This window comes from Gopherus evgoodei, chromosome 13, assembly GCF_007399415.2.
Source record: "Gopherus evgoodei ecotype Sinaloan lineage chromosome 13, rGopEvg1_v1.p, whole genome shotgun sequence".
NCBI lineage: Eukaryota > Metazoa > Chordata > Testudines > Testudinidae > Gopherus > Gopherus evgoodei.
In genome coordinates, this window is record NC_044334.1 from 6577722 (window position 1) to 6595090 (window position 17369).

The window sequence follows — 17369 nt, forward strand, 5'->3', positions numbered from 1 at the left end:
GTCAGCCTGCTGCGGTAGGCCTGGACCCAGCCCTAAGGGCCTTCCTCCTGCCCAGCCATAGTTGCAGCATTTAAGATTTGTTTTTGTTTTGCGTTTCTCTTTCCAAGGAAAATCTTTTAGGTCGGACCCGCTGCTGGGCTGCCTGCTGTGACTCTTCAGAGAACCTGAAACAGTAGCTAGGTCTGAGGAGTGTGAATTGTCTTAGAATGAATCTCAGCTGGTGTTAATTCAGGAACCCCAGGGCCCAGGTTAAATGTTAGCCGTGTTAACTGTTTCACCACTGATCCCTTTGAGAAACAACCAGTTAGAGGGGGATTGTAGAGCCCGGATTGTCTGGCTCTAATCATTTAACACCAGACCATCTTAAAGGAATATATTTGACAGGATCCCTCTGGCCCTTTTCTATAGCATCCGGCATCATTTGCTGAAACATATTACAACGTGTGTGGATCTGGGGGACTTCCTCACTTTATGTCATACCTTCCAGTGACTTCCCTTTGCCTTGGGGAACATCACCAATAAATCCTTAGGGAGTTTTGTTTATAACAAATACATGCTGCACTTTTCAACAGCTGCGCTGTTGTGTGAGGAGAGAATGTCCAGGTCACCCAAGCCTCTTATTATCGTTATCCAACCATCTCTTCTTACAAGCTCCTGAAGTGTAAATAGGCCTCCACTTCTCCTCTAGCAGACCCACACGGGCCATGCAAGCTGCTCTCTCCTGATCTGTCTTGTCAAGTTCTCCTGGAAGGGCAGCTATGCAAGTTATTGTTTTCTAGCCCAGCAGTACAGTATCTCAGGTGTGCGGCTCTGGTGACACCATCTGGCTGAGAAGGCAAATAGACCCGCCAGCTTAGGACTCTGCCTTGGCCAAGATTTCTCCCTGGAGAGTCCCTGGAGGTACAGCGCGACAGGGAGTGAGTTACAGCGCTGTGGGTGGCTTTACTGCCTGGAGAAAGCAGAACATTGAAGACAGCTTATCCTCACCTCTCAACTACTCTTAAAGATGCCACAGGACAGCATCCCATGAACAAATGTGCCAGAGATTCTGAAAATGAACTGATGCCAGAGATGACACACAGCTGTTGAGAGTGGGGGCCGGGGGGGAAGGACACAATTTAAAGGTTCTGGTGGTATGCAGCAGGGTTCAGGGCAGGGCATATAAAACATTTCAGAAATCTGGGGGCATGTGACTCTGCTTGTTCCCCCATGTGTCACCTCTGATTCACACCCCAGTGACAAGAGTTCAGACAACACTAGGAGCTTGACCTGCTGATGAATAATCTTCAACCACTACAGAAAGCATGAGTTAGTGGGAAGGCTGGGAATAAAACGCCAGGAGTGCTGAGCATGGACACCACCATCTTGTATTTGCCAATCCAAACTCCATCAAACAGAACTGGAAAGGCAGCTCCCACTGAGACTCCTGCTGCTACATTTCAGGTCACTGCCATCAGTGACTTCTGGTTTTAAGAACTTCTCTATGGTCATGAGGCTTGCTTCTGCTCCTGATGGGACTGCTGGCCTATCTCCCCAGCCTAGAAGGGACCAACTCCATTCCCAAAGGCCATTCAGGCCCTATCTTCTGGGTACCGTTTTATTCTTCTGTCACAAAACTCACAAAGTTATTCCCCTAGCGAAACAGGAACCCAAAAGCCTTTCCCTTTCTTCCCCACAGCTCCAGGTCCAGCCTCAGCAGACAGTGTCCTTCCCACAGCTCTTTTGTCAACCCTGCTGTTTCAGCCTGACTCCTTCCCAGCTGGGTCTGAGTATTCCCTCTCCCAGGCCCGAACACATGTCTCTGAAGGGGGCTGGCTGGCTCCAGGCTCCGGGGCCTGTAACGGGGCAGATCATCCTGTTACACACCCACTGAGGTCTGGCAAAGCTCCAGTTGACTTCAGTGGGAGTCACAGCAAACTGAGCAGTCGGTGGGAGTTGAGAGCCTATCAGGATTGGGCCCTACAAACACAAACCAACCAACACCCAGCAAGCTTCACAGTTTTATTTCAGTAATTTAGACTGTAGGTTTTTTTACTGCACATATATTATGTGAAACTGCATCATCAAGCAAGTGCTTCTTATTTCTTTATTGGTGCTGGACATCAAATGCGGCTGTCCACTGAATCAACTGAACTTGGAATTCTACTGTCAGAGGCACAGGCTGGATTTCTTGGACTTCCTTCCCTTCAGGAGATTCTTTGTTTTTTCCTTTTCCTGAGGAAAATAATTAGTCATTGTTTTTAGGAAACAACCCTAGAAAGCCCCAATACTCTGAATGTGCTGCATGTGTTCTTGAAGTTTTTGCAGTCATTCCAGTTCCTTATTACAGATCAATTTAAACATGAATTTGTTGGATAAGAATCCAACAGTGTTAAGATGCTCAATCCAGCTGGGTATAGTTTTGCTTTGTTGTTTTAGAATTACTCAGAATCCACCAGTCAAAGGAGAGAGAAGCAGAAACAGAAATTCCAAAGCACATGGAGAATCTGTTCAGAGGTCAAATGAAACCTACATGCCTCAGACTGAGAATACATCTTTCAGTGTCTGGTCAAATCATTCATCATGGATGAGACTTCGCTCTTTCCCTTGTTGATGTGGGATCCTGATTTCTACGATAGTTTTCATTATTTGTATGTATTTGTGGAATACATGATGCACACTAATTCAGACTATGGATTATTAGCAAATCGTTCACTGTGGCTGCACCTGCATTAGCAAACTCTGTAGCTATCATATCATCACTGGTGCAGCTCCATGAGTGGCAGCAGTGGAAGCTGTACTGTAGACGGAGCTCAGATGTCTTCTGTGGGATCTATACTGCAGCTTCCACCAGTGGTGAATTACATTTACTCCCATTAGTACCAGGTTTGCAAGTATAGCTAAAGCTTTTGACTGTTCATTATCTGTAATATGTGATTGGCCCTCTAACTCACATGACATACTTTTTAAACAGGAGAATATCGAATGGTGAATAATCCACTGTCCAGCATGATAATTTGTGATACAGTTCACGACACCTTCAAGATTTGTACACATTTTCATGAATCCCTAGCAGTTGTCTGCACAGCCAGGAAAAACAACAAAACACAGCTAATCCCACCTTAAATTATTCCACCAGCTTTTCTGAGCTCTAATAGTTCAGATCTGACTTTTGGAAATACGACCACCTCTTTGTCTATGAGCCCTCAACAACAAGCAATGGAAACCCTCATGCTACTTGCTGCAGGCTGAGCAGGGGTACAACACATTACGTCCCTAATCTTTGAAAGACAAGTATAGGCATAGTTTGACTTCTATATTTGGAGGGGCAGCTACATTCAGGCCAATGGGGTCATGCGGGGGGGGGACAAATTCCACAGCTGCCAGAAGCTTGCAGTTTGGTGGGGGCAATGCCCCCTACCCCCCGCAAACTATGCCCATGCAATCAGCTGTGCCCCTGCTCTGCCAGCCAAGGGAGAGGGTTAGCTAGCCTTAATATGCACAGACGTAAGGAAATGCCAAACTAAGCAAATCCCTCTGCTTAATCCCAATGGGTTTTCCAAGTCCATGATAACACACTTGGATATTTATTGCGTATCTGACTCCATCATCGCTGCTGAGGCTGCAGGAGGTGATATTCCAGTAATTAAAAAAAATAAAAAGAAACCCCAGGTGCTAAGTGCTGCTTGTAACCTTTCAAGCCTTGCCTCTGCAATGGTTACAATAGATTTGGGTTGTTACGAGTGACCTGACACTAGATGGACTAGCACTGTGGCCATGGCTTCCCCTATAAGGGTGAGTGGGCTGCTAGGGTGGTGACCGAGTTTAGTGCAGTGTCCAGGAGCATGAAACTTCCAGAAACGTTTAATGCTTGTTTCAAATGTGTCTCGTTCCATGGGGTAAGTGTCATAGCTGGTTCAACAAACTGTCTTTTCATACAACTTTCTCTCAGGCAGGACAAGCACTGGCCAGAAAGCAGCTGGGACGCTGTCTTCTCAGACACTGGTGGGCAAAGTAAGACCTAGGGCACTGGGGAATCAGAAAGTCACCCTGAGTCTACAAGAGACTCCTCTTCCTGCAGAAATATTGCAAAGCAAGGACCTCACATCCTGTTCTCACCCTTCAGGTGGGGGTGGATCTGATTCACAGACAGGGAAACCAAGGCAGAGGGGTTAAGTGACTTTCCCCAGATCACACAGTCAGCAGCAGAGCTGGACAAGATGTTAAGAATATTGATGGCCAATCCTTTACTGTGAAGTCCAGTGAAGAGGAGAGGCAGGGCTGCAAATTAGGGGACTTGGGTTCTATTCCTGACCCTGCCATGGGTTCATTGTATGAGACTGAGCAAGCCACTTCCCCTCTCTGTGCTCTGATATTACCTTTGCAAAGTGCGTTGAGATCTACAGATGAAAAAACACAATGAGATTGCTAAGTGTTAGTATATGCTATGTTAATAGTAGACAACATTCCCCTATCGGCTCAGCTAGCCCGTACCATGCCCTGAATGTATATATACACAGACATATCTAGCCAGCTAGGCACCAACTGAGCAAGATACTTAAGCATGTGTCTAACTTTAACACACGTACAATCCCAGTGAGGTGAATGGAACTACTTGTGTGCTGAAAATGAGGAACGTGTTTAAGTTCCTTGCTGAATTAGAGCTATAAAGAGGCTTGTGCACAACCTATAACTGGCTGGCTGGAGGATGCTGGCGCTGCCTTGCTCATTGTGCATCTCAGTGACGCTGCCCTTCCTAGGGCTCTCGAAATTCTGATAGCTTAGATAGCTCTACCTCTGCCGTTACCTTTGGCAGCCACTGTGGTTTTCTGGCTTGCAGGATTTTCTCCCCCAGTTTTTGTTTTTTTGTTCTTATCTTTGCTCTTCTTACCATCCTAGGGAAAAGAAGTTTGTTCTTAGCGGGAAAGGCTTCCAAGCAGCTTGTGTGAAGCAAAGTTTAGCCCTGAAGTCACAATCTCCTAACTGGGACATCATGGTCACTTTCACACTGCCAGGTTATGTCGCAAGCAGAGGATTAGGATTTAAAAGGCGCTAATCAGCAGCAGGAGCTCAGCAAAGAGCCTCTGTACTCAGAAACAAGAGAGAAAGTGTCAGAAAATAGGAAAGGTCAGAGCGACTCTACAATGGGAATATTTCCCTGCAAGGCCTCAGCAGCTCTTTAGGATTTATATCCTACCTAGGAGCAATGCGAGAAGGGACTTGAGTGAATGATCTCAGTATATGCAAGGGATACTGCAAACAGATCAGTTCCTCTTTAACATAGGACCATATTAATACCACCACCACCCAGCTCTTATCCAGCACATTTCATCAGTGAAATTGTCCATGTGGGGTATAAGGGCTTTCCCCCTTTCCTCTGAAGCATCAGGCATGTGTCAGTACCACAGACAGGCTACAGACATCATGGACCATTGGCCATATCAGACTGGCACAATCATAGGGGCTAGTTTGGCTTTACATGGGCAACATAATCATGAGAGGCTGTGTGTGGTACAGTCTCATCTTCAAAGTCAAAATTATGTATCTCCCTAAGGGCCCAAGCTCCTGCCGTCCTTCCTCACCAAACTGGCCCCTGCAATGAGGAAAAAGTCTGAGCTGGGGCTGCAGGATCAGGCCCCAACTGACAGCCTTCTCTCTAGTCCTGTGCAGAGTACTGAGGCCAGTTGAGATTCTGCGCTTTGTGCCCTGATGCCCAGCAGCAAGGTCCTACTTCTGATGGAGAGAGTTCAAGAGGTAGCAGCTCAGGCCAAATTTTGCTCCCTGTGAAACAGCTCCAATCCTATGGGGTGTCCCACAAGCCAGGCCAATCCTCATGCTCACACATGCAGTGTGCTCCTGCTGGCAACAATGGAACCTAGTCATCCCCTGCAAGGGCAGCGTCTTGTGCTTTGCGTTATTAGCTGGGATGAGGATTTGCTGCTAATACTAGAGTGACTGGTACCTTCTCCTTAGGAGATGGGGGCTGAGTTGTTTCCTCGGTGATGAGGACCCCGAAGTCACACATCACGGCCACAAGCTGGTCACCAGTTAAGAGGCTCTCCAGATTCACATGCCCAGACCCCAGGCTTCTCAAAAGAGGCGGGTCACTGCGGAGTTCGACGGGGCTTTCCTTTTTCTTTTTCTGTTTGTTGCCCTACACAGCATGAATTTGATCATATCCAAGAGTCACGCGCCTTAAGATCTCAGTTCATTCATCAGATATTATGATATCTTGACAACACCATCAGATCTGAGAACCCCAGTCCGGACTTATACATGTGACACTATAACCACCCCGCCCCATCCAGTCCAGAATGGGGACTGAGCAAAATGGCTGCATCGAAGGTCTCCATCTGAGACTGGGAAGAAGGCTCAATACCTGGGCAAGAACTTTAGGAATAAGTGGGAGGCTTCGCATAGAAAATGAGGCCCTGATTATTACTTGGCACAGACCAGTCAAGGGACCAAGTGCTCAGTGCCTGGGGGAACAACTGCAGCTGAACACCCCCAGGGGACAGAGAAATAGACACTGTTTTGTTGTGGCTCATGTGGATATTTTTTCCGTTTGATATTTTTTAAAGCAGCCTCTCTGCAACCACCTGCATCATATGGAGTAGCAGCAGATGCCTTTCTGCACCCCGAAAGCCAAAGGGGTCTGTATAAGTGCACATCGTTGCTGGCAGGCTGAGCAGGGGCATAGGTTAATTAAAAGGGAACTGTGCCTGTAAGCCACACTTCCTTACTTTTCGTGTGGGTTTGCTTAGCCCCCTTAATCAGTCGTCACAACAACATCCTCCCTCCCCCCCATCTCTCTTATTACCTTACCACCGTCCTTTGGCTTCTCCTCTGCTTTTCCCTTATCTGCCTTCCCCTTCTTGCCTCCATCTTCAGCCAGAGCTGCAGCAATGGGCCATGAAAGCACCTAGCAAGATAGAACAGCCTGGTTCTCATGCTGCAGTATTTGGGCTGCAAACGGCGGAAGGGATCTCAGTTTGTTACACCAGAATTAAAAAGATGCAAATACAAGGGAACGTTCACATTATTGTCAGGCTTTCGAAAAGCTTGTTTCCCTCCCAGCTGGACTGTGTCCCTCCATCCCAGAGCGTGCCAAGCATTTACCTTTTCCTCGACAACAGTGACGGTGGTGCCAGCCATGAGGAAGGCTTTCAGTGCCACTAAGTCCCCAGTGACGTGCTCCTTCCTGTGGCTGCACTCAATGGTCTCAGCCCAAGGCTTCCGCGGGGTGAGGTGACTGTTTGCTAAGTGAGAAAACACAAAAGGAGCAGTGAGGCCCAACCTGACATCTCAGTTTTGCCTGCAGAGCACACAGGGGGGCAGCGCCAGCTTCCCCCACACTGCTCTGCTCTAGAACACCAGTAGGAGGGAGTGGGAAGCTGGGTTTCCATGATCCTTCAGTCCTTGGGCTCTCAGCTCACACTGCCAGCATGGGAGGTGGGGGCAATGAATCCCAATTGTGGATGCTGTTTGTTAGTGATGTGGACACTTGCTTGCCAGGAACTAGACTTTAAGACCGACCAAACTCTATCACACTTGCTCTGGCGAGATCCCAGCACAGGACCAGCTGGCCACAGCCCTATAAGTAGGTGTGGCTCCATTGCAGTCAATGGGCTTACACCAGGGCTGAATTTGGCCCACTGTTTTAAATCCAGTCTGGCTACAACAGAGAAGCTCACCCATGGGGTGATCAGAGGAGAATATGATGTATAACAGAGAAACAGAGCAACTAATGGACCACTCTCTGGGATGCAGTAGAGAGCTGAGCGCGGGAGACAAGGGAAATCCCGTTACCAGAGGAGACTGGTGAGATGCACTCCTGGGTACTCTGCTAGCTGCCTAGATCAGGAGCAGCCTGAAGTCACTTTTGAGGCAGAAACGTCAGAGTGAGTGAGTGTGTTTGACGCCAGGAAGGGACAGGAGCATTTTAAGGGGAAGAACAATTCTTGTCAGGTTCTCACTTATGCCACAAAGCACAGCAACACCCCCCACCCTCCAAAAGAAATAAATAAATAACTGCACTGGCCTCCCATTAATGGCAGAACCCAGTTCAAAACTGCCCATCTCATACAGTATTTAAAGGCCTCCCCGTGCCTTGCTCCAGCTTATATCAAGGATCTTGTCCCTCTCTCCCTTCCCATTCATCTTGCACTGGCCTCCCCTTCTGTCCCTTCCCAGGATCATTCCACTTCTGGCACAAGAGCCTGCTCCTCTGCCGCTCCTGCCATCTTGGAGAACTTCCCTGAATCTCTGCTTCATTGACTCTCCATCTCATAGGAGATCTCAGCTCTTATCTCCTTTAACTCTTAGTTTCTCTCCCGCTTTGCTAGTATTTATTTTAACGTTGTGACTATGAACCCAATCCCCAAATCACTGCACGCAAATAATGCTCATTGACTTCAGCAGGAGCTCCATGCACAAAGCAGATCCAAGATTGGGCCCTGCATTCATGCTGGAACGCACAGTATGCAGGTATGATGTTATACAAAATAAAGGCCTGATCCTGCAAACTTTTGCTCCCAGACATGGTGCTGACTGTTATGAGTAATCCCTTTGACTACTCGCAGCAGAATCGAACCCTGTATCCTTTTAATAGAAACAGGGGGCACTGACAACTGAATAAATATTTTGATATTCTGTCATTCAAGGACATCAGTTTCAACTTTTTTTTAAATTCCAGAAATTCTGTTTGGATCAGGAATTGGCCTTTTTATTACATACTGGGCTTCTGGGGTTTCGTATGATCGGAAAGCACGGGTGTGAGCTACGCTCTGTAATTATCACACCAAATGAAATTACAGATTCGAGACACTCACTAGGGAAGTGTAAATCCTAGAATCTGATTTGTATTCACTGCATTTATCTGGAGAGCAATATCTGTCCCAGACCAGATGTCTTGCTGGAGAATATACCACCAATTAATTATTTATATTATGGCATGGTCTTCATAACGGATCTAGCGGTGACCTACATTATTGGAGACGTGTTAATGGCAACACATTTCCATGTAGCAGCTGATGACATTCCAGGAAGACTGATCAACACCCCAAGTTCAGTTTAAGGTAAGAATTTCTTGATTCTATGATACCCCTGTTTGCCGGAGGCTCCTGTTTATGCAAAGAAGACATAGCTGGAGATTCTGATCCTCCTGTGTCAGCACTCCCCGGTGGGCTCCCAGGGTTTGGTGTAGCCACCATTTGACTCTGATGGAATTTCATTACCTGTAACAGAAAGGCATCAAAGGTATCTCTAGAAGGGGCCAAATTCTGGCTAAGTCTGCACACAGACACAGGTTGCAAGGGGAGAAAGGTACCTGTCTATATTCTGGCACATCTGAAATGCCACTACACAGACTTCCTCCATCATGAGAAACATGGAAGAAGCATTGGGAGGCATGGCCAGTAGCGCTGACTCCGGTGAACAGGTCTACTTAAGTCAGTGAGACAAAGTCTACATATTTAAGCACATAAACACACCCTTCTGTGCAGAATATTACTGTTCACTGCAGGAACAGAGTACATGGAGGCAGAGGACCTATAGGGCTGATCTCAGACAGAAGGTGGACACACATCAATACTGCCTTTGCAGCATATGTCTGTGCCCATATTGTGAGATTTTAAAAAGAATACATTTGAAATTCTTATTTGCCTTTTTAACTTGTAGGGTTCCCATTTTCAAGCTTATCTCCACAACCATGAAACTAACAATTTCCTTTTTTTTTTAAATGAAAGTAGAGATTCTGGTGCACTCACATGACTTCAGAATCTAGAGTTTTAAGAAAAGCATCAAATATTAAAAAAAACATAATAAAAATCTCAAGAACTGGCACATTCCCCCAAATGGTCTCTGAAGCACGACAGCTGGGCACACTCCGAAGTGAAAGGGGAAGTTAGCTTCCTTGGCCAACTCAATCCTTGGGCTCTTTGCTGAGACTTCCAAACGGCGGCCAGTTGCAGGGATGTGTTTTTTGTGATGTTGACAGGGGCTGCTGAGAACTCACCAAACTCATTTCATACAAGCCAACTAACAACTTTCAGTCATTAATAACTTGGGCTATGTTACACCAATAACCTGGAAGTAAAAGTCTTGTGAATCCCTCTTACCAACCACCTCCTACTTCCCTTTATATATATTTTAACTCATTTGAAAACAGACCTCAGCATTGTTAGTGTCCTCGGCTTTCTCCCTCTCCACAAACTCGTATGTCACATAGTAGCTGTGAGTGATCACTGGAGACTCCGGGCTGCTTTCCAGCTCCTCTAGCTTGATGGGGTTGGGGATGCCTTTGATTTTCCCAACACTCACCACCAGTTGTGCTTTATTCACAATGAGATCTAAGAGGAAGACAATCCAGCCATCAAGTTACAATGTACATTCTCCAGGGTGCAATCTGAGATACCATAGCAAAGCAAATTAGGAAACTAAGGAGTCAAATATTTTAGTAGAAGGGCTGTTTGGCAGGGGGGACTCCTCTAAGATCTGTATACACTGCAGTTGAGAGGTGTCTACACTTACTGCAATCACACATCTGAGCTAGCTAGGTGAGAACATAGCCTAGTTCCACCAACTAGCAACCAATTTAGTTCCCAGGGGGAGGGATAGGTCAGTGGTTTGAGCATTGGCCTGCTAAAACCAGGATTCTGAGTTCAATCCTTGAGGGGGCCATTTGGGGATTGGTCCCGCTTTGAGTAGGGGGTTGGACAGATGACCTCCTGAGGTCCTTTCTAACCCTGAAATTCTGATTCCATTAATGCCAAGGCAACCTTTGGCCACAGGGGGTCACTCAAAAGCCATGCAAAGAGCTCCCTTTCCCTAGGTGATGGGCTTGCTGCCTTCACAGCTCTATTTTAGCCTTCCAAGCCCTCATTCAGGAAAACAAGTTAAGTGCTGTCCTGAACAGGGGCCTTAACAAGGGGCTTTCCTTCTGAGGGAACCTTCCAAACATCTGACTTTAAATACAGTCAAGGAGATTTAAGCACATGCTTCATTATTCACACACTGAAAGTTAAACATATGTACACATTTTCTTGAATCAGGGTCCCAAATCACCAGCATAGAGCAGCAACCTTGAGTGGGAAAGGCCTGATCTAAAATCAAACACAAGCCTAGGCAATAAGGGTTTGCTCATGCTCAGCCCAGCTGATTTGATTTCCCTTGCAGGGAGGCCATAATGCAGAACTGGAGACAGCATCTCCCTTGGATGTCAAAAGACTGATGTCACAAAGAGAGAAAAGTAGGATTTTAATCACAGTTGGGATGTGGGTCTGAAAGCCAAGAACTGCAGATCTTTGTCTGATTAACAGTTAAAGACCAAATTCTCTCTCTCGAGGTTTTTATAAGGCTGTCCATTGCCATGGTGCCCATTCTGGGATGCATGAGCAAATGGAATGGTATCAATGGAAGTTGTGCATGCACAATGCAGATAGATTCTTCACCCAGGAATATAGAGAAATAATAACAATAATGAAGACTACCTAGCTCTCACAGAATGCCTTTCATCTGTAGCTCTCAAAGCACTTCACAAAGGAGGTCAGTAAATATCATTATCCCCATTTTGCATATAGCTAATACTAGCTAAGAGAAATAATTGGTTGTATAAAGTTTTCTCAACCATCTTCAATCTTGCCCATATGTAAGAATTTAAAAGAATTTTAGATGATACATCAAGACTCTTAACATTTAATGGAATTAAACAGAATGATCATACTTAGTACTTACAGATATTTATAATTAGACATCAGTTAATTAATCCTCACAGCCCATCCCCATGAGATAAATATGTGGGAACAATTATCCTAATTTGACAGATGGGTAAATTAAGGCAGAGAGAAAGGGGACTAACTTGATCACAAGCAAACAGGAAGCCATCAATGGGTCTAGAATGAAAACAGAGGACCCCTGACTCCCAGTCCCATACTTAATACACTATCTCAAGCTGCCTTTTTAAAACAAATAAAGATTGCAGATTACTACAGATATATTTACACAATGAAGTCTTACCTGGCTTGCTAGACAGACCATGGAACTGATGCTTCTCATCAGGCGATATGTTCCTGTCGTCCAGTATACAGAGTTTGGGCAGGCTGTCTATTACAAAACCTCTGTAGCCAGGAATGAGCACTAGTGGATTACCCTGGAGCACAAGCGTTCTGAGCCTCCACAGAGTAGCCAGTTTAGAGACTATGCTCATCAGATCCGTAAAATTATTAAAACTTAGGTCAAGAGAGAGAAGATTTGGCCTAAAAGAGAACAGAACAGTGTTAGGGTGTGTAACAAGCAGTATTCAGGTCAGTATATAGGGCCCAGCCTGGAGTCTTAAGCAAAGCTCTCATTGAAATCAATTAACCAAAGGCATTTTACTTGGGCCACTGTATGGTAACAACTTGGAAATGCAGGAACCTGGGAACCCACAAGTTACATTCTCAATATGCTACTGACAAACCCCTAAGCCCTCCAGGCCATCACTGGCATGCTACACACAGGACAGCTAGCTAGCGTTCAGTATCCTTTCCTAGCACAGGGTCTAATCCGCAGGCCCTTATTCAGGCAAGACTTATTAAAGACTTCAGCATGTTCCCCTTGGAAAATGCGGATTGAAACAAGAACAGGAATTGCCATACGATCAGAGCCATGCTCCACTCAGTCCCGTATCCTGTCTCTGACAGTGGCCAGGACCAACTGCTTCAGAGGAAAGTGCACAATTAGTGGATAATTATAAATAACCTACACTGTTCATGGTTGGTTTGTGCCCTGAAGTATTTAATCTCTAAACTAATTCAATGCACCCTGCTTGCTATAGCTATTAAGACATAAAAGACAACAGGCTAACTCAGGTATGTGAGCGGATCCTACACGGGTGCTTTCCATTAGCAACTTTAACTGTGGCTGTGTGTCACTCTTCAGGGCAACCACCTGTATTTCCTCTCAGTGGTCCTACAGGGCACCCAATCTCAGGCTTCCAGGTCCCCAGCCATTGCCTTTCTAGGTGGAGACCTGCATCCATCTCCCTGCTGACCAGGGTATTTCCAGGCTGCACAGTTCCCTGCCTACCCTGGATTAATCCCAGCATAGCCAGGCTGCCCAAGGACACCTGAGGCTTTCTCTTAAGAGATAGTTAACAGGTGCCACAGGTTAGAAGGTACCACATAGCACTGCCTATACAAGCCTACTTTATTCTTAAGGTAAAAACACTATGGAGAAAATATACTAAAAACAAGAACCTACACGCATACTAATAAGCTTGCCAGAGATCACCCCAGCCCCAACCAGGCTCTGGCAGGAGCAGTTCTTCAATATCCTATCCGTGGGATTTCCTTTGCAGTCACAATTTCATCCATAGCTTCAGCTCAGAAAAGACGTATGGTTTTATGTGGCCACAGCAGGCCACGTCCTTCCAACCCTCCCCTAAAGATCAGGGCCCTCCATGGACCAGGGGTCCTGTCTATTTGCTCGATCACAAAAGGGCCCTGAGCCAGTTTAAAACCAGGCTATTTGTCCAAAAGTCTTTTCTTCGTCTGTTGGTCCTTGGAGAATCCACTTTGAACTAGCATATGCAGATTCTCCACGAGGTGGCTTCAAATGGCTGACAACAGAGGAAGTACATTAGCATCCTCCTTCCTACTAGAGAAGGTACAGATAATTCCACCGTAACATGTGCAAAATTGTGTTTTTAATGCAATGGGTCCCCAAAGGTATTAACCCTACTTCAATAAGGTTTTATTTAGTTCAATAAAGTTAGTTTAGTTCCATCAGATTTGTTCAGGATATTGTAATATTGTCAGGCAGTCATGCTATGGTCCTTCTTCAATGTTGGGAGTTACCAGAATTCTGCTGTGAGATATTTATCCTCTGAAGAGCCCAGCAGCCTGTTGTAGCCCAGCCCCAAATGCTGGAGCTCTGGAGGTGGGTGAGAACACAGATCCTGTAAACCAACAATCTCATTGCCACAGAGCTCCAAGACCTGCCAGGGAAAGGGGGAGCAACAGTTATTGGGGGAGGGAAATGATGCTCTGTAGGTTTTAAGTGTCTTTTTCTATGTGTTCCTTCAACTGTAGCCCACTATGGTTCATTCAGTCCATCCCAGGCAGAAGAGAGACTCACCTCAACATACCTTCTCTGTCTGACCTCCCAAAGAAAGAGTCAGGAACCTGCTTATTTACCTTCAGTGTCCTAGGAAGGTGGGCAGAGTTTATTCTGCTGATTTGATTGGCACTGAGTATGAGCTCTTCCAGGTTATGAAACTTCAACAAATTTTCATCAACTTTATTTACCTGGAAAGAGATTCACATTAACCTTCTGTCAGCTGTCTCTGAAGCACAGATGTATCTCAGCATGACAATACAGCACACAGGGCAACATCAGTGCCTGATTCTATGGCACTCACAAAGGCAAAACTCCCACTGGCTTCCAGGAAGATTTCTCTGATTTCCTCTAATCCAATCTGTTCAGGTTGCTTTACCGTAGCATCCAAGTGCCTAAGTACATTTGTTTTACCTGAATAAGAACTGCAGGATCACACCCATATTTTGTACAAATTGTGGGGCTGATCTTGAGAGGCACTGGTCACGTGCAGCTCCCTGATTTCACCGGAGGCGTTGCGTGCTCAGCACGTCAGAGGATTAGGCCCTAGAGCTCCTAAAATGATTCTCAGAATTAAAAAACAGAGTTATACAAGGTGGCAGCAGAGGGATTGAGAGGCAGATGAAACATAGTGGAGAGTGAATGAGGTGAAAGGACACCTGAAGGCACTCTAATCATTACTGATCATTGGTTCTCTTCCTTGCTAGGAATAGGCAGGCATACAACCAGAGCTTAGGGGGTGCAGCATCTACAGCAGTTTCATCCCCTCTCCAGTATATTTACTTGATAATCTGAACAGGAAACAGATCCAGCCTCCCACCCCTTCTGCCAAGTCTTAATGAGTCTTCAGACAACTTCTAACATTACTTGAGCCTTGTATCAGGAAAGCCCTAAGGAAATGCTTAAAGCCTCCCATATTCAGGGCAGCATTTAAACACGTGCTTAATTCCCAGTGCATTCAGTGGGACACAAACACATGCGTACAGTTACATATGTGCTGAAGTGCTATCCTGAAGAGGGGTGTTTTCCTCAGTCAAGGCCTTAATGCTGGACTTTTCTTACAGATAAATAAATGGGGTGAAAAAAATCACCACCTCTGTTGGGATGGGTTTGCTGATATTACTGAGACATGTTTGAAAACTGTAAGAAATATAGTGATAACATTGTTTCTGGAAAGCTCTCGTGAGATGTATTTTTTACACCTTGCCCATCACAAAGAGGATACGATGTTCAGGTTTGATTTGTTTTTTAGAACAGGACGGTTATGGCAGCATCTTATCAGAGCACAAATCTGTGACGAAAGGGGCTGAATTTCAGCTGTAACACTTAGCCCTCACACAGCACTGGGCAGTGAAAGCCATTGAACAAAACTGTAAACCCTGTATAAAACTGGAAACCACTTCAAGCCAGGGGATACTCACCCCAAGCTTCAGCACCCTGGGGAACAGCTGGATATTAACTAAGGAACACTTACAGCTCTTCTGTGAGATAGGAACACAGTAGCATCTACTTTATATCTGGAAACTGAGGCAGAAAGGCTACGTGTCTTGGCTAAGACCACAGAGGGAGGCAATGTCGGAGCTGGGATGAACACAGGAGTTCCTGGCTCCCAATCTTACACTCAATCTTTCTCTACATTTTAACAATAGGGAAGATCCCGCTGGTTGAACTCACTCCTTTATCCACTATCCTTAAGGACCTGAAGAACAAGAAGAGGAAGTTGTCCCGGATAAGCTGTGGTGATTGTACTGCCAACTCCCTCAGGTGCTGGTCCTCGGGGCTGCAGTCAGGTGGCAGAGCCCAGGGGGAGTCCTGGCTGCTCACAAACTCCATTAAGGTTTCCAGGCTCTCTTCGCTGGGAGTTCCAATTTCCTGGTGCTGGGCTGTGCCTGCATCTGCCTCTGTCTGGGCTGCATTTCCTCTAGGTTTCCTTTTCCTTAATTCGAAACGGGACCTGTTCTACATAGGACAGAAGAGGGGAGGGAAGCGCATGTGCAGAGGAATCAGGGCAAACTGAGACTTTCTGTGGCTCTGGGCCTGGCAGGTCCCGCCTCCTGGGGATAAAAGGGCTGGTCCTATTTAAAAACCAAATATAAACCATCTGAAATGTCTAGGTCCATTCCCCACCTCCATATGCACATAGGCCTCCATGTGTCATAGGATGATCCCAGCTCCTTGAGCGTTTAGTCTGCAGAACATCTGGCCCCAAGGGGCCATTGCAGCATCCGGAGGTGTGTGTTTGGGTCTCAGCCTCATACCGCACTGGGCCTGTGTCACGCCAGCACCTCGCTGGGAACGTGCTGGCCTGGCCTTGTGGCAGTGTGAGCTGATGCTGCTGCAGCTATCTAGGCTGTAAACTCCTGGGCACAGGGACCAGCTGCAAAGCCACCAACAGGCTGTGGCCGCTACGCTGAACCCCACGCCAATGTCCTGGGCAGACGCTCCCACACCTCAGACACAGCTCCCATTGGAGCCAGGACAAAGGCTACCGGGGGCACTGCCGACCCCCACCCCTTTTCTCCAGGCCCTGCCCATGCACCAAGCTCCCAGTCTGGCAGGACCAGGAGCTGCCCCCTCTGTGTCTCTCTGACTTGGGGGGGTCTCTGACCCCCATGCGCCCCCCCCCCGCCAGAGGGAAGCTGCGCCGGGGCTGGGGTGCGAGGGAGTCCTCACCCAGCTGCCGGCGCCGCAGGGGAACTCCCCCAGGCCCAGCCGGCGGAGATGCTCCCGGAAGGCGGCGGAGGCGCTGAGGCCGCCCATGGCCGGAGCCCCGCATGTGCGGGCAGGGGCCTGCGGCAACACCGCGTCCCCGGTTGCTAGGAGACTGACCTGGTTGCTGGGTAACAAGCAGCAGTGGCGCGCGCTCCACCGCCCCGCTCTGCTGCCCTCGGCAATCAGCGCCGGCTGCCTCCAGGCCACCGCATTGCACCCCCCCCCCCCGGCTCCACAGCACGTGCGCGGGCCGAGCCAGCCCCCCAGCCCCGCGCGCGCAGGGTCTCTGCAGGCGCATTACCACCATGGCGACTGGAACAGTCTGTAGGGGTGGGGCGGGCGTGCTGGAAACCATTGACCCAAACAAAACCCTGCTGCATATGGTGGAAACCGCTCCAAGCCAGGGGGTGCAGCAGTGCCCCCAAGTTCCAGCACCTTTGCTTTAATCAGAGACCATCAGGGTTGGAAGGGACCTCAGGATGTCACCTAGTCCAACCCCCTGCTCAAAGCAGGCCCAATGCCCAGACAGATTTTTGCAACCCCAACACCTCTGTGCACCTTGCGATTGCAACAGATCTGCCTGC

General features: G+C 47.3%; 1 protein-coding gene across 6 annotated transcripts; it reads right to left on the reverse strand.

The window, feature by feature from the left end:
- Positions 1–1988: 1988 nt before the first annotated feature.
- Positions 1989–16995, reverse strand: LRRC43 (leucine rich repeat containing 43). Of its 6 annotated transcripts, none has more exons than XM_030583392.1 (12): positions 16903–16995; positions 15748–16032; positions 14154–14264; positions 13815–13954; positions 11995–12233; positions 10150–10328; positions 9083–9215; positions 7099–7238; positions 6800–6901; positions 5942–6133; positions 4787–4874; positions 1989–2214 (listed from the first exon to the last, which is right to left on the reverse strand). In XM_030583392.1, the coding sequence occupies exons 2-12, from the start codon at positions 15904–15906 to the stop codon at positions 2087–2089; spliced, it is 1611 nt and encodes a 536-aa protein (XP_030439252.1). In that variant the 5' UTR covers positions 15907–16032; positions 16903–16995; the 3' UTR covers positions 1989–2086. The 6 variants fall into 6 exon arrangements, with proteins under 6 accessions (XP_030439252.1, XP_030439250.1, XP_030439251.1 ...); XM_030583390.1 differs by lacking the exon at positions 16903–16995 and adding an exon at positions 16747–16852; XM_030583391.1 differs by lacking the exons at positions 5942–6133; positions 16903–16995 and adding an exon at positions 16747–16852.
- Positions 16996–17369: the final 374 nt, after the last annotated feature.